The 20,771-nt window shown below is 31.2% G+C and overlaps 1 protein-coding gene across 5 annotated transcripts in view; it reads right to left on the bottom strand.

Annotated features, from left to right (window-relative positions):
• The window catches only part of LOC115885303 (alpha,alpha-trehalose-phosphate synthase [UDP-forming]), a 92,480-nt gene extending 73,021 nt beyond the window's left edge, over positions 1-19,459 (bottom strand). Inside the window, exon 1 of one of the 5 annotated variants that reach the window (XM_030904166.1) lies at positions 19,322-19,459. In XM_030904166.1, the coding sequence (XP_030760026.1) occupies positions 19,322-19,403 (82 nt within the window). In that variant the 5' untranslated portion in view covers positions 19,404-19,459. Of the gene's footprint in view, positions 1-6,350; positions 6,373-7,143; positions 7,377-19,308 lie in introns of those variants that run through there. The other 4 variants (XM_030904165.1, XM_030904164.1, XM_030904170.1 and 1 more) reach the window with 4 other exon arrangements.
• Between the last annotated feature and the right edge of the window lie 1,312 nt (positions 19,460-20,771).

The raw sequence follows: 20,771 nt of genomic DNA, 5'->3' as shown, positions 1-20,771 counted from the left end.
CGAATAATGTAAAAATATACAGGGGGTGCCATTTAAAAATCAAAAGTGGTAGTCATTTCCGGTGAAACAGGAAGTGACCAAAAACAGTTGAATACGTCAATCAATCCTAATTTATGTTATATACTAACATACCAAAACTCGATTTTTTATCTGACAAAATAAAAAAAAGTTGTAGGGGTGAGGTACTTTTGAGACGCACCCGGTATACGACGATCGATTTAAATGAAAATAATTTTTAAATACTTCTACAACGAAGTCATAGTATCGAAATAAATTTCTAAAAAAAAAGTTTAGTTTCTTCTACAGCGAAATCACAGCATCGAAATAATTTTGTAGTTACTCCTACAATTCTTTGACACGACGCGAAGATCGCTGATCGATTTAGATGAAAAAAAATTAGGTACTTTTACAACGAAATCATAGCATCGAAGTAAATTTGTAGGTACTCGTACAATTTTTGACCCGCCGATCGAAATAATTTTGTTTCTAGTATTTATTAGCCGAACGACCGGTTTCGACAATAAAAGTTTAGTTACTTCTACAAATCCGGTGATGACAGCAATTCAAAAAAAATATTAGACCGTAAATGATTGATATTTTTAAATGAAACTAGTAGGAATAATTTTAAAAGAATACTTATTTTCATTTTTTTCGTCTGAATTTCTTAATATTTTAATTAGAGTATGAGCATTTTGTTTTCTACCAAATATAACACGGCTATATCTTCGTTTCCCTTTAATAGTTTGCTTTACCGTGTTGCCGGTTCTTGGGTCTGAATACATCGATTCAACGTAAATCGGCTTATACACTTATACTAATGTCGAAGGTGGCGCTGCCCGTGACAATACCGGTGTACCCCCAATCGTATATAAAAACATAAAACCATTTTTTCAGGCCCAGCTGAAATTTGGTCAGGGAAGTGGGGAAACCGTTCTAGACGATAACCACTGAAATCGTACTCAGACCCGACCCCGGGCCTGAAATGTCGAAATCGGGTCTGAGCCCAATGAAGCAACGTAGTTTTTGGGCTCGTATAAGCGGTTTATATATATATAATATATATATATATATATATATATATATATATATATATATATATATATACACCTAATAATATATATATATATATATATATATATATATATATATATATATATATATATATATATATATATATATATATATATATATATATATATATATATATATATATATATATATATATATATATATATATATATATATATATATATATATATATATATATATATATATATATATATATATATATATATATATATTGTTACGGATTCCGTGGGTCCACTATTTAAACTCACGATAAAATACTTAACGAATTTATTTGTTTCACTATTTACAACACAACTTATGCAACTACTATTACTCTAACGGTATTTCGCGGTATTTTCAAACTTCAGACTTCAGACTATCTTCAGACTTGTCCAACTGTCAAAGCGCGGGCCTTATATACCCCCTGGCGATGGTTTCTGGAATTTTCTAAAGAATTCTATAATTTTCTTTTACTTTCTGGCGAATGCGCCAGGTTCCTCAATGCACGTTGCGATTATTTAGCAGTATGCAGTTATGCAACCAGTAATACACCTTGACAATATATATATATATATATATATATATATATATATATATATATATATATATATATATATATATATATATATATATATATATATATATATATATATATATATATATATATATATATATATATATATATATATATATATATATATTATATATATATATATATATATATATATATATATATATATATATATATATATATATATATATATATATATATATATATATATATATATATATATATATATATATATATATATATATATATATATATATATATATATATATACAAGGATAATACATACTAATTTCAATCTCAACTTATGACTATTTTCGAACAATAGTGCATTGTTTTATTAGGAGTAAAAATTATAGTTTTTTTGACGATGCTGTACCGTTGAAGGACCATTGTAAAGCTATTCCGATGTTACAGGGAGGCACAAAAAGTACATTTTTACTACGAATAGAACATGCTATTTGTTTTAAAACATTACAAAAATTTTTTTAATCAATTTCAAACATTGCAAATAATACGAGCAGTAATCGAGCAATAATTTCTACACTCGTTGAATTGAACACTTAAGATCAGTTTAATAATATATTTTTGTACTTTGTGCTTAGGCGTAATAAAATCTCCTAAATGCTTATTATTTATGACGTAGTTTCATTGCCAATCTTAAAATGTTTTTGAAACTCTTTCAAAAATTTATCTTCTAACATTTACCAAGGCAGTTATCCATTCTATAATAAAATAAAAATAAACTAAAATTTACTCGCTAAACAGTTTTAAGCTTCCCTGCCGATAATAGAATGATTGGAGCCTTAATAAAGGGTAAGTTAAGTTTTAAGACTTATCGCAAGTACCGTATGATCGAAAAAAAACAGCGTCTAGTTGGTTTGGAAACGACGATCATTGACATTCCTTATATAATTGTACATACAAAATGACAGCTATCTTTATTTCCATTCCAGCTCTGACGCCATTTTTTTCAATCGTATGGTATATCTAGCATTCATACATGCAAGCGCATAAACGATCAAATCTATTTTTCCAAGGCTCCTTGATGAAGAATTAGTGTTTTTAATATAGCCATGACAACTCTAGATTGAAATTTGAAATACGATTTTTTATTAAGCGAGAATGTCAAAAGGTGACATATGATATGTCATTCTATTCAGAATGTCATTTTCTATCTATCTATTTTCTATTTCCGGTGAAACAGGAAGTGACCAAAAACAATTATTGAATACGTCAATCAATCCTAATTTATGTCATATACCTACTAACATACCAAATCTCGTTTTTTTTATCTGAAAAAATAAAAAAGGTATAGGGGTGAGCCACTGTCAAGACGCACCCGGTATACGGGGTGTCTCAGAAATAAGTGCAGAAATAAGGGTGTCCCAAAAGTGGCTCACCTCTATAACTTTTTTATTTTTTCACATAAAAAAACAAGATTTAGTAGGTATGTTAGTATACGACATAAATTAAGATTGATTGATGTATTCAATTGTTTTAGCAAATAGCTACTCACCATCTACTAAGCATTACAAGAAGCAGTCTAGCGATGGGATATATACCAACCACATGGAGAAGAGCAAAAGTAATCTTCATACCCAAAATAGGCAAAACTGACTGGACAAATCCCAAGTCATTTAGGCCTATTTGTCTCACATCGTTCATACTAAAAACGCTGGAGAAAGTAGTTGACAACCATATTGGAGAAAATCATCTAAAGGTTAAACCACTGCATGATAGTCAGCATGCATATAGAACGGGCAGATCCACAGAAACTGCTCTGTACCAATTAACGGAGCTAATACAGACAAGTCTGGATAGCAAAGAAACAGCAATTTGTGCCTTCTTGGATATTGCGGGGGCGTTTGACAATATACCACATAAGGTGGTCAGGCGATCTCTAGAAACAAGAGGGGTGAACAGAACTATTATTCGCTGGTTTTGGGAAATGCTGTCAACACGAACAGCAGAGGCTCAGATGGGCACCAAAACTGTAGCTGTTAAAACAACGCAAGGAACTCCACAAGGTGGAGTAACCTCCCCTTTGCTGTGGAGCTTGGTGGTGGATGAACTACTAGATGAATTAACTCTAGCGGGAATACACTGCATTGGGTATGCAGATGACATAGTCATGATCGCTCGGGGGAAACATGAAGGCACCTTGTGTGATATTATCCAAAGAGGACTCCGTATCACTGAGAGATGGTGTAGGACTGTCGGGCTGAGTATCAACTCAGACAAAACCGCGATAGTGCCATTCACCAGAAGGCGAAGTCTGAAAAACTTGAAAAGAATCCAACTAGATGGAAAGGAAATACTGCCAACACAGGAAGTTAAATACCTGGGAATAACCCTGGACAGTAAACTCCTGTGGAACAGGCATATTAAGAACACTACCAGCAAAGCCATAAAGGCTCTCATGATATGCAGAAGACTGGCCGGAAATAGATGGGGCTGCTCCCCTAACATTTTGCGCTGGATGTATACCATGATAGTAAGACCCATGATTACTTATGGAGCAGTTGCCTGGTACACAAAACTGAGCAACGGACGGCAAGGCTAAACCTATGCAAAGTCCAGAGACTAGCATGTGTGTGCATCACAGGAGCCATGAGAACCTGTCCAACAGCAGCAATGGAGGTCATTCTAGATCTAACACCACTGCACATTGTCATTGGTAGATATGCCAATGCGACAATGATTAGAATGGTCACTAACGGAATTAGTACTGGGAGAATTGTCAGATCAGGGGCTTGGAACACCCTCAAAAGGAAATACCACTTTGCAACTCCCAATGGACGATATGCCAAGAACGTACAACTTTGACAAACATGTCAATGTAGTATTGAGCAATAAGAAGGATTGGAAGAGCGAAACGCTTGCCCAGCAGTTAAAAGACCATACCATAACTTGGTATACTGATGCTTCCAAAACCAATACGGGAACAGGGATCGGAGTGTTTGCGCCGAGAGCTAATTACTCCGAACCAATGGGCACTTACCCTAGTATCCTACAGGCAGAAATCTACGCTATCGAGAGATGCGTACAACTTATCTTAGATAGGAACTATCGGAAACAAGAAATAGCCATCTTATCTGATAGTCAAGCAGCGTTAAAGGCGATCAACTCAGTATCAATCAATTCGAAATTGGTCAAAGAATGCATAGAGAAGCTGAATAAATTAGGCAAAGAAAACAAAGTCCTCCTACACTGGGTGCCTGCTCACCAAGGGATAGAAGGCAATGAAAAAGCAAATAATCTAGCTAGGAAAGCAGCGAACACTCCACTAACTGAACCAGAACCGTTCTGCTTTCCAAGTGGTAACCAACTCAAGGCGGAACTCAAGAACTTGGAAGATTCCATCCGCAACCTGGAATGGAAATTTTCCAATGGTCTAAGACACTCGAAGAAGTTTCTGAGGGCTTATGATGAAGAAAAATCACAGATCTTCCTGGGTCTGAGTAAGAACAATCTTCGGATTGTCACGGGGTTTTTAACAGGACACTGTCTCCTCAACGAACACCTCAGTAGATTGAAACTAAGAAGAAACGGCGAATGCAGATTCTGTGGGGAAGATGGGGAAACACCAGTACACCTCATCACTGAGTGCGCCGAGACGACAACCATTCGTGCCATGAATTTTGGTACGACTGATATTGGAGATGGAGAACTACCCTCTATAAAACCGTCCCAGATACTGGCTTTTGTCAAAGCCCTGGGACTGTATGATGAGTTATGATTCAAGAAAGGGGGACACAATGGATCTGTAAGGTCGAAGTGATTAACCCCCCTCCCACTCATTCTAAATTCTAAATTCTAAAATTCAATTGTTTTTGGTCAGTTTTGATTTTTAAATGACACTTTTTTTTACTTTATTTGATAGATCATGGACACTCTGAATGGAATGACAATCTTATGTCAACTATTGATGATATCAACTATACTATCATGATATCAACATGTGTCATCTATGATATTGACGAGGATGGCTAATAAGCATATTTAATAAAAGGTATTTTTTACAAATAATTTGGTATCACACACTTGGTATTTCTTTTTTATTCTTAATCTAAGGTATTTCTAATCAAATTGTCGTTTTAAACCGCATGTTACAATTTCAAATAAACCATATAAAACTGTCAAAAGTTGACATATGATATGTCACTCTATTCAAAATGACATTTTCTATCGAATAAAGTAAAAAAATACCGAGAGTGCTATTTAAAAATCAGAAGTTGTAGTCATTACCGATGAAACAAGAAGTGACCAAAAACAATAGAATACGTCAATCAATAATGATTTATGTCATATACTAACTTAGAAAATCTGTTTTTTTATCTGGAAATATAAAAAAGTTATAGAGGTTGACCGCTTTTGAGACGCACCCGGTAAAGGAGAGCCACTTTTAAAAAACACCCGGTATACAGAAAGAATCGTCTATTTAGGTTAACATACAATACTATATAAGATTCTGGAAATAATCCTGAAGTAGGTGTATATTTAAATTCAAAAATTGAAAATCGAAATTCTATTCTAAAACTGACTCCACCATTAGTTACTTTTAATTATAACCATTTTACATATTTTAATCAATCATCAGCATTATTATAAACATATTACTAACATTTACACATAGTATTTACACATATACATCATGCCATTGTATATTAAAATCATGCCACGAATTTTCCTCAACATTTATTAAATTAACCTTTCATTGTTCATTCGCGTTCTGGGTTCTCATCATGAAACGATCACTCATCAAGTCTCTCTGTCCACATTTCACTGGTTTCCACTAAGAAACTGAGCGACCTATTGATACAGATATTTCCCATGATATTTCCTTCATTCAGTCAGGAATTTTCCACAGATCGATATCAGGCAAGGGCGGCAAATCCACCACATTCGATTTTACTTAAGGGAGGAATTCAAATTATTCAACATTATATTAAATATTCTATATTCTTTTATCAGTAGGATAAACGATCTTAAGAAAACTTTTAAAATATAAATTTGTTTTATACTGAAATTATTATACACATTGTTTTATAAACAAATACTGGAAAAGCTCATAAATCTGGCAATGTTATTGTTTTTTTATATATATGTATGTAGTTCTAGGTTATGTGTTATTTCTGTTTTCTGTGTTGTGGTAGAGATTTTTGTTTATGTAAACTCGAGGTTGTAATGATTTTTTTAATTTAAACAAAATGATGTGTTTAAGAATATACAATATGTCCCCGTATTGTCTTTACAAGAGGAAACACTTTTTTCTTATAGACAATCCGGGGACATACCGTATATTTTTTTGTTATTTCAGATCAATAAAAAATCGCAAAGTAAATAATAATATAGAGAGCACTATAGGAACTTCCCATCGTGAACACCACCAGTCCAAATCTATATATTGAGGTAGGACATGCCCATTCAGCTTTGTAAGTATAAACAAAAACAAACATGAATGAAACTCGTACTCCATTGAGTAAATAACTATATGTACTCACCTTGAAAATCGCTCACCGAAGGAACCTTAGGATATTTTCGCCAAAGTCCCATATCTATTTAAAGTGCAACTATTTATTTTACGCGTTTTCTTGGTTTCTTGATTTTTTCGAGCACCGAATATTTTTTAACGTGTTTTGTTTTGTTTATATTCTCTTGTTACTTCCTATAATCGCGACAACAAGACCTTTACCGGTTTTTTAAACGTGCCGGAGAATTTATCAAGCATGCCGTGGAACTAAACAAATGCGGAGCGGATATCGCGATTGCGCTGGCGAATTTACCTGTCTGAACAGGACCGGACTACAATTTTGTCCATGTTCCTCTGATATTTCTATGTCGAAAATGAGAAATTGGTTTCAAATAAAAGAATATATTGTATTTATTTAATTGTAGGCTTGGTGCATTTCAGTTGATTCACCACCCCCTCCACTTAAGGCCAATCAACATGGTATGCGCAAGGCAAATATGGCGGCGAAGGCAGTGCATTTTTAAATTGTTTACCTTTAAGTTCCTTTAACCTGAGAAGCCGGTAGTGGTTTCTCGTTCGGATTGCATACCAAAAATAATTTATTATCTCTAGTTTGTTGTGCTTCTGCAACACGTTTGTTTAGTTCTTAGTGTTCAGTGCATGGTGTGATCAGAAAATTGTGATAAAATAAGAGTGTAATAAAAATCCAAACCAGACATTCCACACTTCAAACTTGTTCATGTTGTGCTTGTCGTACTCCTGTATTATTAATTATTTTAAGGTAAGAACTAGAAGTATTTATCAAGATATTACACCTAAATGAGTAAAAAGCCTTCACCGCCAGTCTGCATAGTACTTTATAATGGTTACTTACAATAATCAAAAGATAGGTATTAAATAGTTAACATTTTATTGTAGCATGCCTTTTACACGCTCTGTTCCAAATTGTCACGGGAATTATAGAGGGGGTCCCAAGGTTTCTGCTTTTATATTCCCCAAAAATGACGAGCTTCGTAAAAAATGGTTGACAGCTATTAAAAAAGATAATTTGACTCCTACTAGTTGGTTCTCAGGTAAGAAGTGCATTAAATATGCTTCAAAAAGGCCATCATACTTAAATTATGATTAAATATAGGTATCTGAATTACATTTTCGCGATGAAGAGATTGAAAGGAGTACAAAATTTTATGACATAACAGGTGAAGCATTAGATTTACCTTTTTATAAAAAGTAACTAACTGATGTTTTCATAAAAGTATTAATACAAAAAATGCCATACTTATGTGGAGAACTTTAGACTCCCTGTATATTAAAAAATAATATAAATCTAACCCGACATTTGTATGAAAAATGTCTATTTGGAAATAAAACAGGGTTTAAAATACGCGCCAAATGAAGCACTTCTACCTACGCCATATTGGAAAAGGTTGAATGGCCTTAAGTGGAGGGGGTGGTTGTTGATTTCAACAAATTGCGACCGCGGCGCCTCAACGGTAAAAATCTGAAATTATCATTATATAGTTCAAGTCGCTGTCATGTTGATCGCTTAAAATAATATTGAAATCGTGGTTTTCTCATAATATTTAAGTATTTTAGTTTTTTGCTAGTGCAGTTATTGAGACTATAAAACACTCATCAGGTACGAGGTTTGTGTGATATAACGCTGTTTCGGGTAGTAAAAAATAAGTGAAAGAGAATTCAAACTAGGCTTCGTGTTGTGTTGTGACAATTTCAAATTTAATAAAATTGCTGAAAAAATGTTAACGCGTAAAGGAGAGCGTAATTAGGGCGTTGTTAGGTGCAATAACATTCAATAACTCAACTTTCCCGGATATTCAACTCTCCCGAAACAACATTTTATAGCTTCATAGTTTCTCACATCGATTTGATCAAAAGCAAAAATGGATTCAAGCAGTTCGACGAAACAAGTGAGTAAACAGAATGCTCGTTACATAATCAAAAAATTAAATAGAAATAATATACTATGAGAGGATAAAATATAACTTGCAATATTAATGGTATACTTTTTTTAATCAACTAGTGATTAAATGTTTTATGAACATCTTCTAAAATTATAATTATGTAGGTACCTTTAAAAAATTTCGTTATAGCCGAAATAGCCCCAATTATGACCCCACTAACAAGACCGGTGATTAAAACTATGCTCGCTACCGTAGTTGAACTCATCTAAAAAGTTTTTTTGGCTGCAATAATAAATCATAATACAAGTTAGGCCTTCTGAAGATATCAAAATATTTACTTTTTTTTTATTTATTTTCAGAATTTTCACAAATTATACTTCTTAACACTTTTAGAATAATAAAATAATACATTTTTCGTATACTCGCTATTTAAACCCGTGTATTTGTATATTCTCCGATGGTGGCAGCACTGGCGGAGAATGCACCAAGCCGATAGACTTTGAGAAGGCTTTCGACACTATATATACTACGGCAATAATAGAAGCTCTAGCGAAATAAGGTACTGACAGGCCAATATATAAAAAGAAGCCAAAGCAAGAGTATAATGATCTGTTCTAGTTAAAAATAAAAATAAAAAAATATCTAATACATCACTGTTTCGTTCTAGAGTTTTATAGATTTCTGATTCTATTTTGAGTCTATCCTAATACCGGCACTCTGTTGTTTAACAGCTGTTTGATGCCAGACCACTATAATATAGGTAATTGACGAATTTTTATTTATTAAGTCTGGAATTTTTCCAAAACGCCGATTGTTCTGGAATGAAACATTAGAAGCCAATTTAATCGATCAAAAACGTTTAATAATAAAAATTAATATCAAAATTACTAGTTAAGTAAGTTCCCCCACCCTCTCAATCAAATGCCAAATCTATACAGGTTGTCATTGAAATGGTGTAAAAAAATCGGGAGGTGATAGTACTTCTAAAAATAGTAAAAAAAGTTCCTATAAGTATAGGGCGAAAAATGCATAAGGGAGTTAGGGGCACTGAAAGGGTGAATTTAAAAAACGTTTTTTTTTTTAATTGTAGGCTTAAAGAACGAGATAAAATTTCGAAAAAAAATCCTCTGCCATAAATCTTGACCCTAAATCAAATGGTGATACTGAAAAATTATTTGGAAAAGCGGAAAGGGTAGTTTTTGCAAGGGTAGGGGGTTCTTTCGTGAATAACTTTTTTGAGGTTATTTTTTTTGCAACGTGGGTTTATTTTTTGAAAATTACGTACTTTTTCCTACAAAAAAGGTACTCTTGTTGCACATCGCCCAGAGCGATGGTTTTCGAGAAAATTGAAGACAAAAAGTTTGCTCTGATGGGTTGCTAACTGGTTAATCAACATAAACTTATGAAAGTTATGGCGGTTCAAAAGTAACCAAGTAGTTCTTAAATAATTAATTGAAAAATCAAAATTTCGTGATTTTTAAAACATCTTATTGCTTCAAAAAACGAAATAATCCAATTACCAAAATTCCTTATTAAAATAATGCATTCCTTAATTCATTCATAGTAAATGTTCAAAGAGACCACCATTCATTTCAATGTAGACATCTGATCTTCTTCTTCACGATCTGCGTACCCTGTGGAATATCCTTGTTGCTATCCGAATCTGATTGGAACAGTCAATAATGCGTTGCCGTAGTTGCTCTTCAGTATTAATCGGCACTGAGAAAACCAAATTTTTTTAAAACCAAAAAAGATTATTTCGTTTTTAAAGCAATAAGATGTTTTAAAAATCATGAAATTTTGATTTTCCAATTAATTATTTAATACCTACTTGGTTACTTTTGAACCGCCATAACTTTCATAAGTTTATGTTGATTAATCAGTTAGCAACCCGTCATAGCAAACCCTTTGCCTTCAATTTTCTCGAAAACCATCGCTCTGGGCGATGTGCAATAAGAGTACCTTTTTTGTAGGAAAAAGCATGTAGTTTTCAAAAAATGAACCAAACCAAACCAAACCCACGTTGCAAAAAAAGTAACCTCAAAAAAGTTATTCACGAAACATCCCCCTACCCTTGCAAAAACTACCCTTTCCGCTTTTCCAAATACTTTTTCAGTATCACCATTTGATTTAGGGTCAAAATTTATGGCAGAGGATTTTTCTTCGAAATTTTATCTCGTTCTTTAAGCCTACAATTTTAAAACAACCGTTTTTTAAATTCACCCTTTCAGTGCCCCTAACTCCCTTAATATGTATTTTCCGCCCTATACTTATAGAAACTTTTTTTACTCTTTTTAGGAGTACTATCACTCCCCGATTTTTTTACACCATTTCAATGCCACCCTGTATAAAAATTGAAGATAATATACAGGGTGAGTCTTACGGGTCTTACAAAAGCGCAAATATTTTCAGGAGTAGTATATTTCGACCCCAAAAACACGATTATGAGGGTTTTTTCGCGTTTTTTTTTCAAAAATTGTTGAAATTTCTAATCTTAAATAATGGTACCGTTTGTTTTGTATTAATATAAAAATGTACGCTACTCAAACACATCCAGTACATATTCTAGTCCGACCCTGTACATATTACACACGCTTACAGAGTGATCGCTGGAATTAGAATGTTCCCGAATACTTTTTAGCTACAGTGGTACGAAACTCCCCACTATTGATTTCTTCTATCCCTCTTAGCACGAATCGGACCCTCAATGGAAAGTTCCCAAAACCTATAAACGAATTTTATAACGTTTTCCCAACGATTCAATTATACTCGCTAGAATTGCTAATCGAAACATGAACTACATTGCTCATGATAAACAGTATGTTTAAAAAGTATTGGTATTTAGGGGGGTTATCTTTTATATTTTGCATATAGAGGTAGAAAAATAACAGTAGATAACTCCTAAACACTACAGTTTTACAACACAAGTATTCTCCCATTTTTGAAATCCGTTGGAACCAATTCTGAAAGCAGTTATTCCACTCGGTTGTTGGTACTTTCAAAATTGCGATTTTGAAGGTACTGACTGGCATTTTCACATGACTGCAATCTTTGACGACGCAGTTCATTTTTAATTTTTGGAAAAGTAAAAAGTCGTTAGGACTTAGGTCGGGACCGTATGGAGGATATTCCAACAATTCGATGTTTGTTGTAGCTAAACGATCAGATTTTTACAAATTGTAGGTTTTGGGTTCGTTGAAGGACTATAAGAGCTACAATTTAAAAATATTTTTACAAGATACAGAGTGTCCCAAATAAATAAAAAATATCAAAGTTGTATTTTTTACGGAAGACCCTGTATATTATTACATTTTTAGTTTCTACGATTAAAATAAAGGTAAATTTGATTAAGGTTTATTACACTTAAACCTTGCCGTTTTTGAAATATTTTCAATTTTGTAAAATTGCAGTCAAAATTTTAAGGCTTCATTTCTCCAAGGGTATCAAAGTTTTTAATACTAAATATTTACTGAAGTTTATTTATTGATCAGTTATTGTGTTGCAATAATAAAAATTATACTAACTTATACAGAGTGTCTAAAATTTTATTTTAAATAATTACTAGCTTTAAACGGCAATAAGTTGTTTAATTTAAATGGAACACCCTGTATATTTGTCTATCAAATTGTATTATACCATTTTTTACCTATCTCTTCAAGTTTCCGTAGGAAATGCATTTTCTTGTAATTTAAAACTCATTTATCAATATACCCATGGAATACTGACATTTTAGATTATTTTTAAAGATGTACCAAATTTTTAAAGGGTACAGATACTAATATTGTCGATATAGTTTGTTTATTTCATTAAGAAATAAAAAAAATCTGTTTAAATATTTGTTAAAGAGGACCAATTAATATGATTCCAGAATTCAAACTACATTAATTGACTGTTTACAGTCAACACCAGCTAATAACGTTACCGCCTGACGTAATTTGCTGATCAATTACACCAAGCGCTATATTTCTAAATATCATTTAAAAATTGCTTAAATGGGCATGTGCGGGTATTTGACAACCGGGGCCGGCCGGCGAGATCTTTTATTTTAGATTATGTTTGAATTGTTTTAAATTATACTTTAGTTTTATTAGGTAATTTGATATTTAAGTAGCTGGGATTAGTTTTAATTTTTAATTAAATAAATATGGCCCAAAATATGGATTCCACCTCTTCTAATATTAAAGAACCTATAAAGAGGCTTAGGTTTACAGCAGCTGACGACTTAGCCCTTCTAAGAAAATTTGTTGCTTGTTGCCCTAAACCCTTTGAACCTAAACCCACTGGCACTACTGGCAGACGTTGAACAATAAAGTACTGGAAATAAGCACTTTAGCCCTTTAGTTTTAAAATACCTAGTAAACAAAACAATTTCAAAGTTAGGTTAAGTTTAAATAGCGGACGCAGAGATATGGAAGTGGGAGAATGAGCTTCGACGAGTGCGCATCCAAATTTTTGTCGACGGCAAGATGGCAGACATCTTCCAGGTCTCGCTGTCACTTCCCCTCTTTAATTGACATCTGTTTGTTTTGTTTTTTTTTCGTTTGTGTTGTTATCTAGTTAAAATTTATTATTATCTCAATTATTCTAAACACTAATTCAAAAAGGCTTGTTGTATATTGTCATAGTCATTCTAAGAAAGCTAATACGCCGGGAAAAATGATTAGTTTTCATGTGTAAGTTTATACAACATAATCGTGTTTACAGATGATCCAAAACTGTTTATTTTTAGTTTTCCTAAAGGCGATTTGTAAAAATCGTGATTGTAATTGGGAATGGTCAAAATAAGTGTATGATGTGGCCATTTAAGGAGGATGTTTTTATTACGTGTGGAGGAAGAAGATACTTGGAATCAATGTTCATGCTTCTGTAAAACAGTGCACTATTATAGTGTCCATGAAAGCACAAGTTCAAGTGTACCAGAAATATGTCAAATAAGATTGGTCCTTACTTGACAAGAAGATTATTTGGAGGAAAAGAAAACATAAGATAGGGTATTTTAATCGAACAGTGAAAATTTAACATTTTTATTGTAAAGTTTGTTGTAGGTAGTTGTAGTTTTGTGCTAAATATTTCTAACATTAGCAGCAGCAGTGTTCAGAGTGTCAAGAGGAGGAGAATTCAGTTAATTAGATTTATGCACAGTTACAGGTATGAAGGTTTTTTCAAACATAGTATCAAGTTCTATAGTCAACATTTTTAGTATTCCTACAACTGTAAAAACAAGGAACATTGGACCGAAAAAATGGCAAGATTTATACAGGAAGAAAGGGTATTATGCCAATAAGAAAATTAAATCTGTAGGCAGAAGTTTCTTATTTAAAAACTGTTATGGGGCATATATTAATTTGTATCTGTGCCACAAATCACTGAGAAAAATCATATAATATTCATAATTGTTAACGAGATGATATTTAAACAGTGTTAAAAATGAGACTATTAGTCATGAAGCTTACAATGTTACTTTGTTTCAATATTACACTTTTCTTGTAAAATCTATGATGAAGTTCAAAAGTATTTTGCAATGGCCTTAAATTGTGAGCCAGGATTTATAGCAAAGGTATTTGATGCAATGAAACTTAATCGGTACCTTCCAGTATGTATTTTAGTAAGGTGATTGTCAATCCCATGTTTTTAAATAGATAAAATACAGGCCAAAGTTGACAATATTATAGTTGAGAAGAAACTATTTTATCTTAAAAAAATATTTCTTAAAATTCTGAGATCATATAATCTAATTTTCTTAATAATAAATTAGGTATATGTATGTTGTACATACAGAATTTTGTTATGGACAAATAAGGATCGACAAGCTTCTTTTGTGCAAAAAATAAATAATTTTTTCTAGTATTACGATAAACCATAATGTGTTTTACAAACTTACCGGTAACAGTTTTTTTTTATAATAAAATATTTAGGAATAATTTGGGTTGTTTATCAATATATTAATGACTTGAATTTTGACAAATTGAATTTGTATCAAAATAATTTTACGAAATATAAAATTGATGTTCTATTACAAGATTGAGTTTTTATTGTCGACAAAAACCAGGATAAATACTAATAATAATACCCTTAATAAAATCAATGATGTTTATGTATTATAAAAATATTTGTTACAGGACATGTTATGTAACAGTTTTTGAAACACAATTTGAAGGGACGAATAAAAAAAATAAAACAAAAACATATTTTTTCTAAGTTTATATTAAAAATACAAGGTAGGTAATCATCAAAAATAATTATGAACCAAATGTTTTTTATGAATATACAACTTGAACAAAAAGTTGTTTGGAACAATTTTTACCAAATTTGCAAAAATTTTAAATTGAAACGCGTAATTCAGTACAAGTAAACATGAAATATTGTAAATACTTATTTAATATCATTTCGAGTGTTTAACGACGAAAAGGTTATCTGTCCGTAGCGTCTTTTGTCAGAATATGCGTATATTTAGTGTATTATATACCAATATTGTACGCAGTTTTGAAACTGATAATTAAATAAATCATATTAATGTTAACTAACGATAATAAATGATAGAATTTCACTAAATTTAAATTGCCCCCCGTATGGTTGAAAACAGCAAATTGATATTTGATTACTTATAGATTACCACCTATATACAAAATGACACGAAGACCTGGAATATGGCGCCCAACTTGATTAGACCTTTTGCGCATGTTGACGCTCATTCTCTATCCCTTCTATTTCTATGAGCGGACGCGACGCGAACAGAATTCTTTCCGATCCGATAACTATAAATGAAGAGAGTTAATTTAACTGTTCTTGAGAGTTAATACCACCTCACGTAAAGGAAATAACACCTGGCCTTATTAACGTCCATGCACGCTATTCGGTGTAGCGATATCGAGAGATATCCGAATCACCGATCACCGAACAGCGTAATAGAGATATTACGCTGTTTATTGTTATTTTACGCGAGTTTATTTTTGCGCACAGGAAATTTGACTCGTTTGCACATCGTCATAAAAAACAATTTTCGTACCACGAATTAGGGTCAAGATTTTTATCTGTATACTTATAGGATACATAATCTGTGGTAATATTATCATTTTGCTAAAAACGATGATATTACCACAGAACAGATACAAAAATTTGTATCTGTTCTGTGTTACTAGCCTGTACATTTTGTACATTTGTTGATTTAAAAATAATCTAAAATGTCAATATACCATGGGTATATTGATAAATTATAAGAAAATGCATTTTCTATGAAAACTTGAAAGGGTAGGTAAAAAGTGGTATAACACAATTTGATAGACAATTAAATTGTGCATCTGATTCTCCTAAAATATACAGGGCGTTCCATTTAAATTAAACAAGTTATTGCCGTTTATAGCTAGAAATAATTTAAAATACATTTTTAGACACTCTGTATGAGGTAGTATTATTTTTATTATATGCAACACAATAACTGATCAATAAATAGACTTCAGTAAATATTTAGTATTTAATATACATATAAAACTTTGATACCCTTGGAGAAATGAAGCTTTAAAATTTTTACTGCAATTTCACAAAATTGAAAATATTTCAAAAACGGCAAGGTTTAAGTGTGATAAACCTTAATAAAATCTACCTTTATTTTAATCATAGAAACTAAAAATGTAATAATATACAGGGTGTTCCATTTAAAAAAAAATACAACTTTGCTATTTTTTATTTATTTGGGACACTTTGTATCTTGTAAAAATATATTTAAATTGTAGCTCTAATAGTCCTTCAACGAACACAAAACTTACAATTTGTAAAAATCTAATCATTTAGCTACAATACTCCTTGTCGTATGTGGTGAACAACCCCGTATACAGGGTCGCTTTTATGTATGGAAACGGTCGATTATTAGGTAAAATATAGGAGGTACCGCAAAAAGTTAAATTTAAAAGTTATAGGGTTTATAAATATCTATTAATGGGTAATAAATTTAAGTATACAGGGTCGGTCATAAAGTCGTGGCACATCAAAGTTTCATTTTTTAAATGGAACCCCCTGTATATTATTGCATATTTCGGTTCTTCCTTCAATTCTAAGCAAAAATCGAAATACACACAATGTATCTCATACCAACCGTTTCCGAGTTAGTGACTTTTGAAAATATCACTTAAACAATTTGACTTAATTAATTTCGATATTTTCAGTTTCATTTAACGATGCCATTTTGCCGAAACTGTGATACTTAATAATATTTGACATTAGTTCTCAAGTTACCATTTATAGGTATAAAAAGAGAGTATAGCAAGTCTGGAAATTACCAAATTTTCGTTTAACGTCTCAATTCTTCAATTTATGTACATTGTGTATTACGATTATTGTATAAAATTGAAGGAGGAATTGAAATATGCAATAATATACAGGGGGTTTCATTATAAAAAAAATGAAGTTTGATGTGACACAACTTTATGACCGACCCTGTATACTTAAATTTACTATGTAGTAGCTAATAGGAATTTAAAACCCCATTACAACAGTATCATAGTTTTGGCAGAATGGCATCATAAAATGAGACCAAACACATCGAAATTAATTAAATCGAATTGTTTAAGTGATATTTTCAAAAGTCAATAACTCGGAAACGGTTGGTTTGAGCACAGGTTTGAGATATAATGTGTGTATTTCGATTTTTGCTTAGAATTGAAGGAAGAATTGAAATATGCAATAATATACAGAGGATTCTGTTTAAAAAAAATAAAACTTTGATGTGTCACTAATTTATGAACGACCCTGTGTAGTTAAATTTATTACTCGCTGTAACTAACTTTTGTATTTAACTTTTTGCGGTACCTCCTATATTTTACCTAATAATCGACCGTCTCCATACATAGCGATACAAAGCGACCCTGTATTTTTGTGTGTAAGTATATTAAATTTACAAGAAAAAAAAACCAGAAAAAATCCACTGGTTCCCAAAATTTAACGGTAAAGAGAAATAAAAACGGTAAAGAGAAAATATCTTTCTTTTGTCCAGATCTACCAGCCTTGAAAATATTTGCCATTATTTGAGACTCACCCTGTATAATACTCCAGTAAAAAATTTAAAAAAAATACTTCGCAGCATCTTATAATTGACTTATTTTATTAATTAATTAATTATAATTTAACAGAATACCTTTTTTTAACAAGGATTCAAGCATCACCCAAAGGGCTTGTCGTTTGCTTTGTAACACCCTGTATAATAAAATCTTTGAACGTTATATAAAAGTTCTTTTAATATTTCGAGCAAAATTATTAGTATTAACATTGTATTAACGATATTTTTGTTTCAAAATTCATAAGCACTCTGAAAGATAGCATTAAAAGATAGGATGTTATACAGTCTATCAGTTATACACCATAAGTGTTTTTTTAGTTGCCTATATAAAATAAATAACTAAAAATCTAAGTCATTCTAAAAATCAATGACTAAAGAATATTCTATGACTATAGAAAATTCTTTAGTCATTGGTAAAAATCTATAAAAATCAGATATACGGTGATATCTCTGTATCTCTGCTAAAATTTCTATAGAAGTGTATGTATAGTTGCCTATATTACTTATTAGGTAACAAATACATTTAAAATAAAACGTATTTATTAGGTAATAAGGGTAATATTAAATTTTTTTCCAGAGATACATAATATATTGATTTTGGACATTTTAATTTTTTAGTTTATATATTTTTAATAAATTTGACAATAAAAATTAAACGAAACAGTTTAAGGATTAGAAGAGTTATTTCTAGGTCGACTTTATGTTGACTTTCAGTTATAAATTCATTTATTAAAAGCGGACTTTTAAACTATAATTTATTTACCGAGAAAAAAACGAAATAGCTTTTAAACGCATCATGAATAATGTTATCTCAATAGAACCTTGTACAATCAATTGTAGAATATAAAAATTTCACACATAGAAAACGTGAATGAATATCATTATTTCTGTAAAGTATTATAACATTATATCACCACACATTTTGCGCGTGTTCATATTATTATAGCGCATGTTAATAAATCTATTTTAAAAATATATTAAACCATTTAGGAAGGTAACTAAATGTAGGTACTTATGTACTAGTATAATCAGTAATTTGTGTGTTAAATAATACATAAACTAAGTAAAGAATATTTTTAAAATTATTGAATCTACTTACATAAATATATAATAGCCATATTATTGGAGTCAGAAAATAAATCCAACATCGCCAAAACAATATATTATGCATGCCTATATAATGTTCATTGATATCCATTATATATTTGTAAATAATATAATATACCTACGAATGATACCTTCTGAAAGTTTCCACGAGAGATGATAGTTTCCACGTGAGTCTCTTCTTGTCCTAATTTTCGATTCGCTTGCGGTACGCATGGTGTTTTACAGCTGATTTTCTTCATTTTTCCAGTATGATTTATTTTAAAATCATTATTCAAATTTGACAAATGTATCACTGGAAATTTTACACGCAATATTGACATGTTGTGACAAAATATATACATCGCATAATTTTTGTCCAGCAATGAATACTATAGTAGGGATAATCAAAGAATATTCTAAGAAACGTATAATATAATTACAATTTTGTTAAATTATACAATATACTAAATAATATATCGTTACAATAAACGAAAATTAATTTAGAAAAAAATACTTTTCAGATTCGTAAAGCGGCATCTTGTAATCAATTATCAAACTATTAGTTGATTTAAAACATATTTCTTTATATCTCTGCTGTTGGCTTTGAGTATTAATAGATAGATGGCACCTTAGAGAACCGATGATAGGATTTTTTTAAAAACTTGGATTTTTGCTATATTTTTGCATAAAGGCACCTGTTCCATCTGTCTAAATTATTTTCAGCATTACAGTGTTGCCGCTGTTTTTGTAATTATCTAACATTTTTTTGTATCATTTTTTTTGTTTAACTGTGGTTTTATATGCTTGAATACGAATACGGATATACCTGTTTCAGACCCACCCTGTATACAGGGTGGGTCTGAAATAAGTGCAAATATTTTTAGAGGTGGCATATTTCGACCTCAAAAAGACGATTATGAGTTTTTTTGCAAAAAAAAATTATTTTAAGTTAAAAATCGCAATATACAGGGTGTCCCAGAAATAAGTGCAAGCATTTCAACTGGTAGTATAGTCAACCTCAGAAACACGCCTATGAGGTTTTTTCCGCGAAAAAAAAAATTTAAAAAATGTTTGGAATTTTTTTTAGTTTTTAGTTAAAAACATAATTTCTTGATAATATGGCAACATAGGTAATAGATTAAATTTGCAAGGAAGAAAATCCAGAAAAGATCTAGTGATTCTCAAAATTTTAGCAAAAAATCGTTTTTTTTTTGGAAATTAACTCCGTTATTTTGGACTTATTTGAAAAACGATAAAGAGAAAATATGTTTCTTTTATGGAGATATACTACCTCTTAAAATACTTGCACTGGGACACCCTGTATTCATAATATGGCAACATAGGTAGTAGATTATTAAATTTACAAGAAAAGAAAACAGAAAACTTAGAAAAGATACAGTGGTTTTCAAAATTTAACCAAAAAATTATTTTTTTCTTAAATTTTCAAAGTAAAATAACTTAGAGTTATTTGAATAACGATAAAGATAGAAAATATGTTTCTTTTGTCGAGATCTATCAACCCTGAAAATGTTTGCACTTATTTAAGACTCACCCTGTATAACAAACAAGATTGTGATATTTTGGTAGACCGAATTTTGAAGA

Source organism: Sitophilus oryzae, unplaced genomic scaffold (assembly GCF_002938485.1).
Source record: "Sitophilus oryzae breed Bouriz unplaced genomic scaffold, Soryzae_2.0 scaffold_379_pilon_pilon, whole genome shotgun sequence".
Lineage (NCBI taxonomy): Eukaryota > Metazoa > Arthropoda > Insecta > Coleoptera > Curculionidae > Sitophilus > Sitophilus oryzae.
The sequence above is the reverse complement of the archived record's forward strand: the minus strand, read 5'-3'. Positions and strand labels throughout refer to the sequence as shown.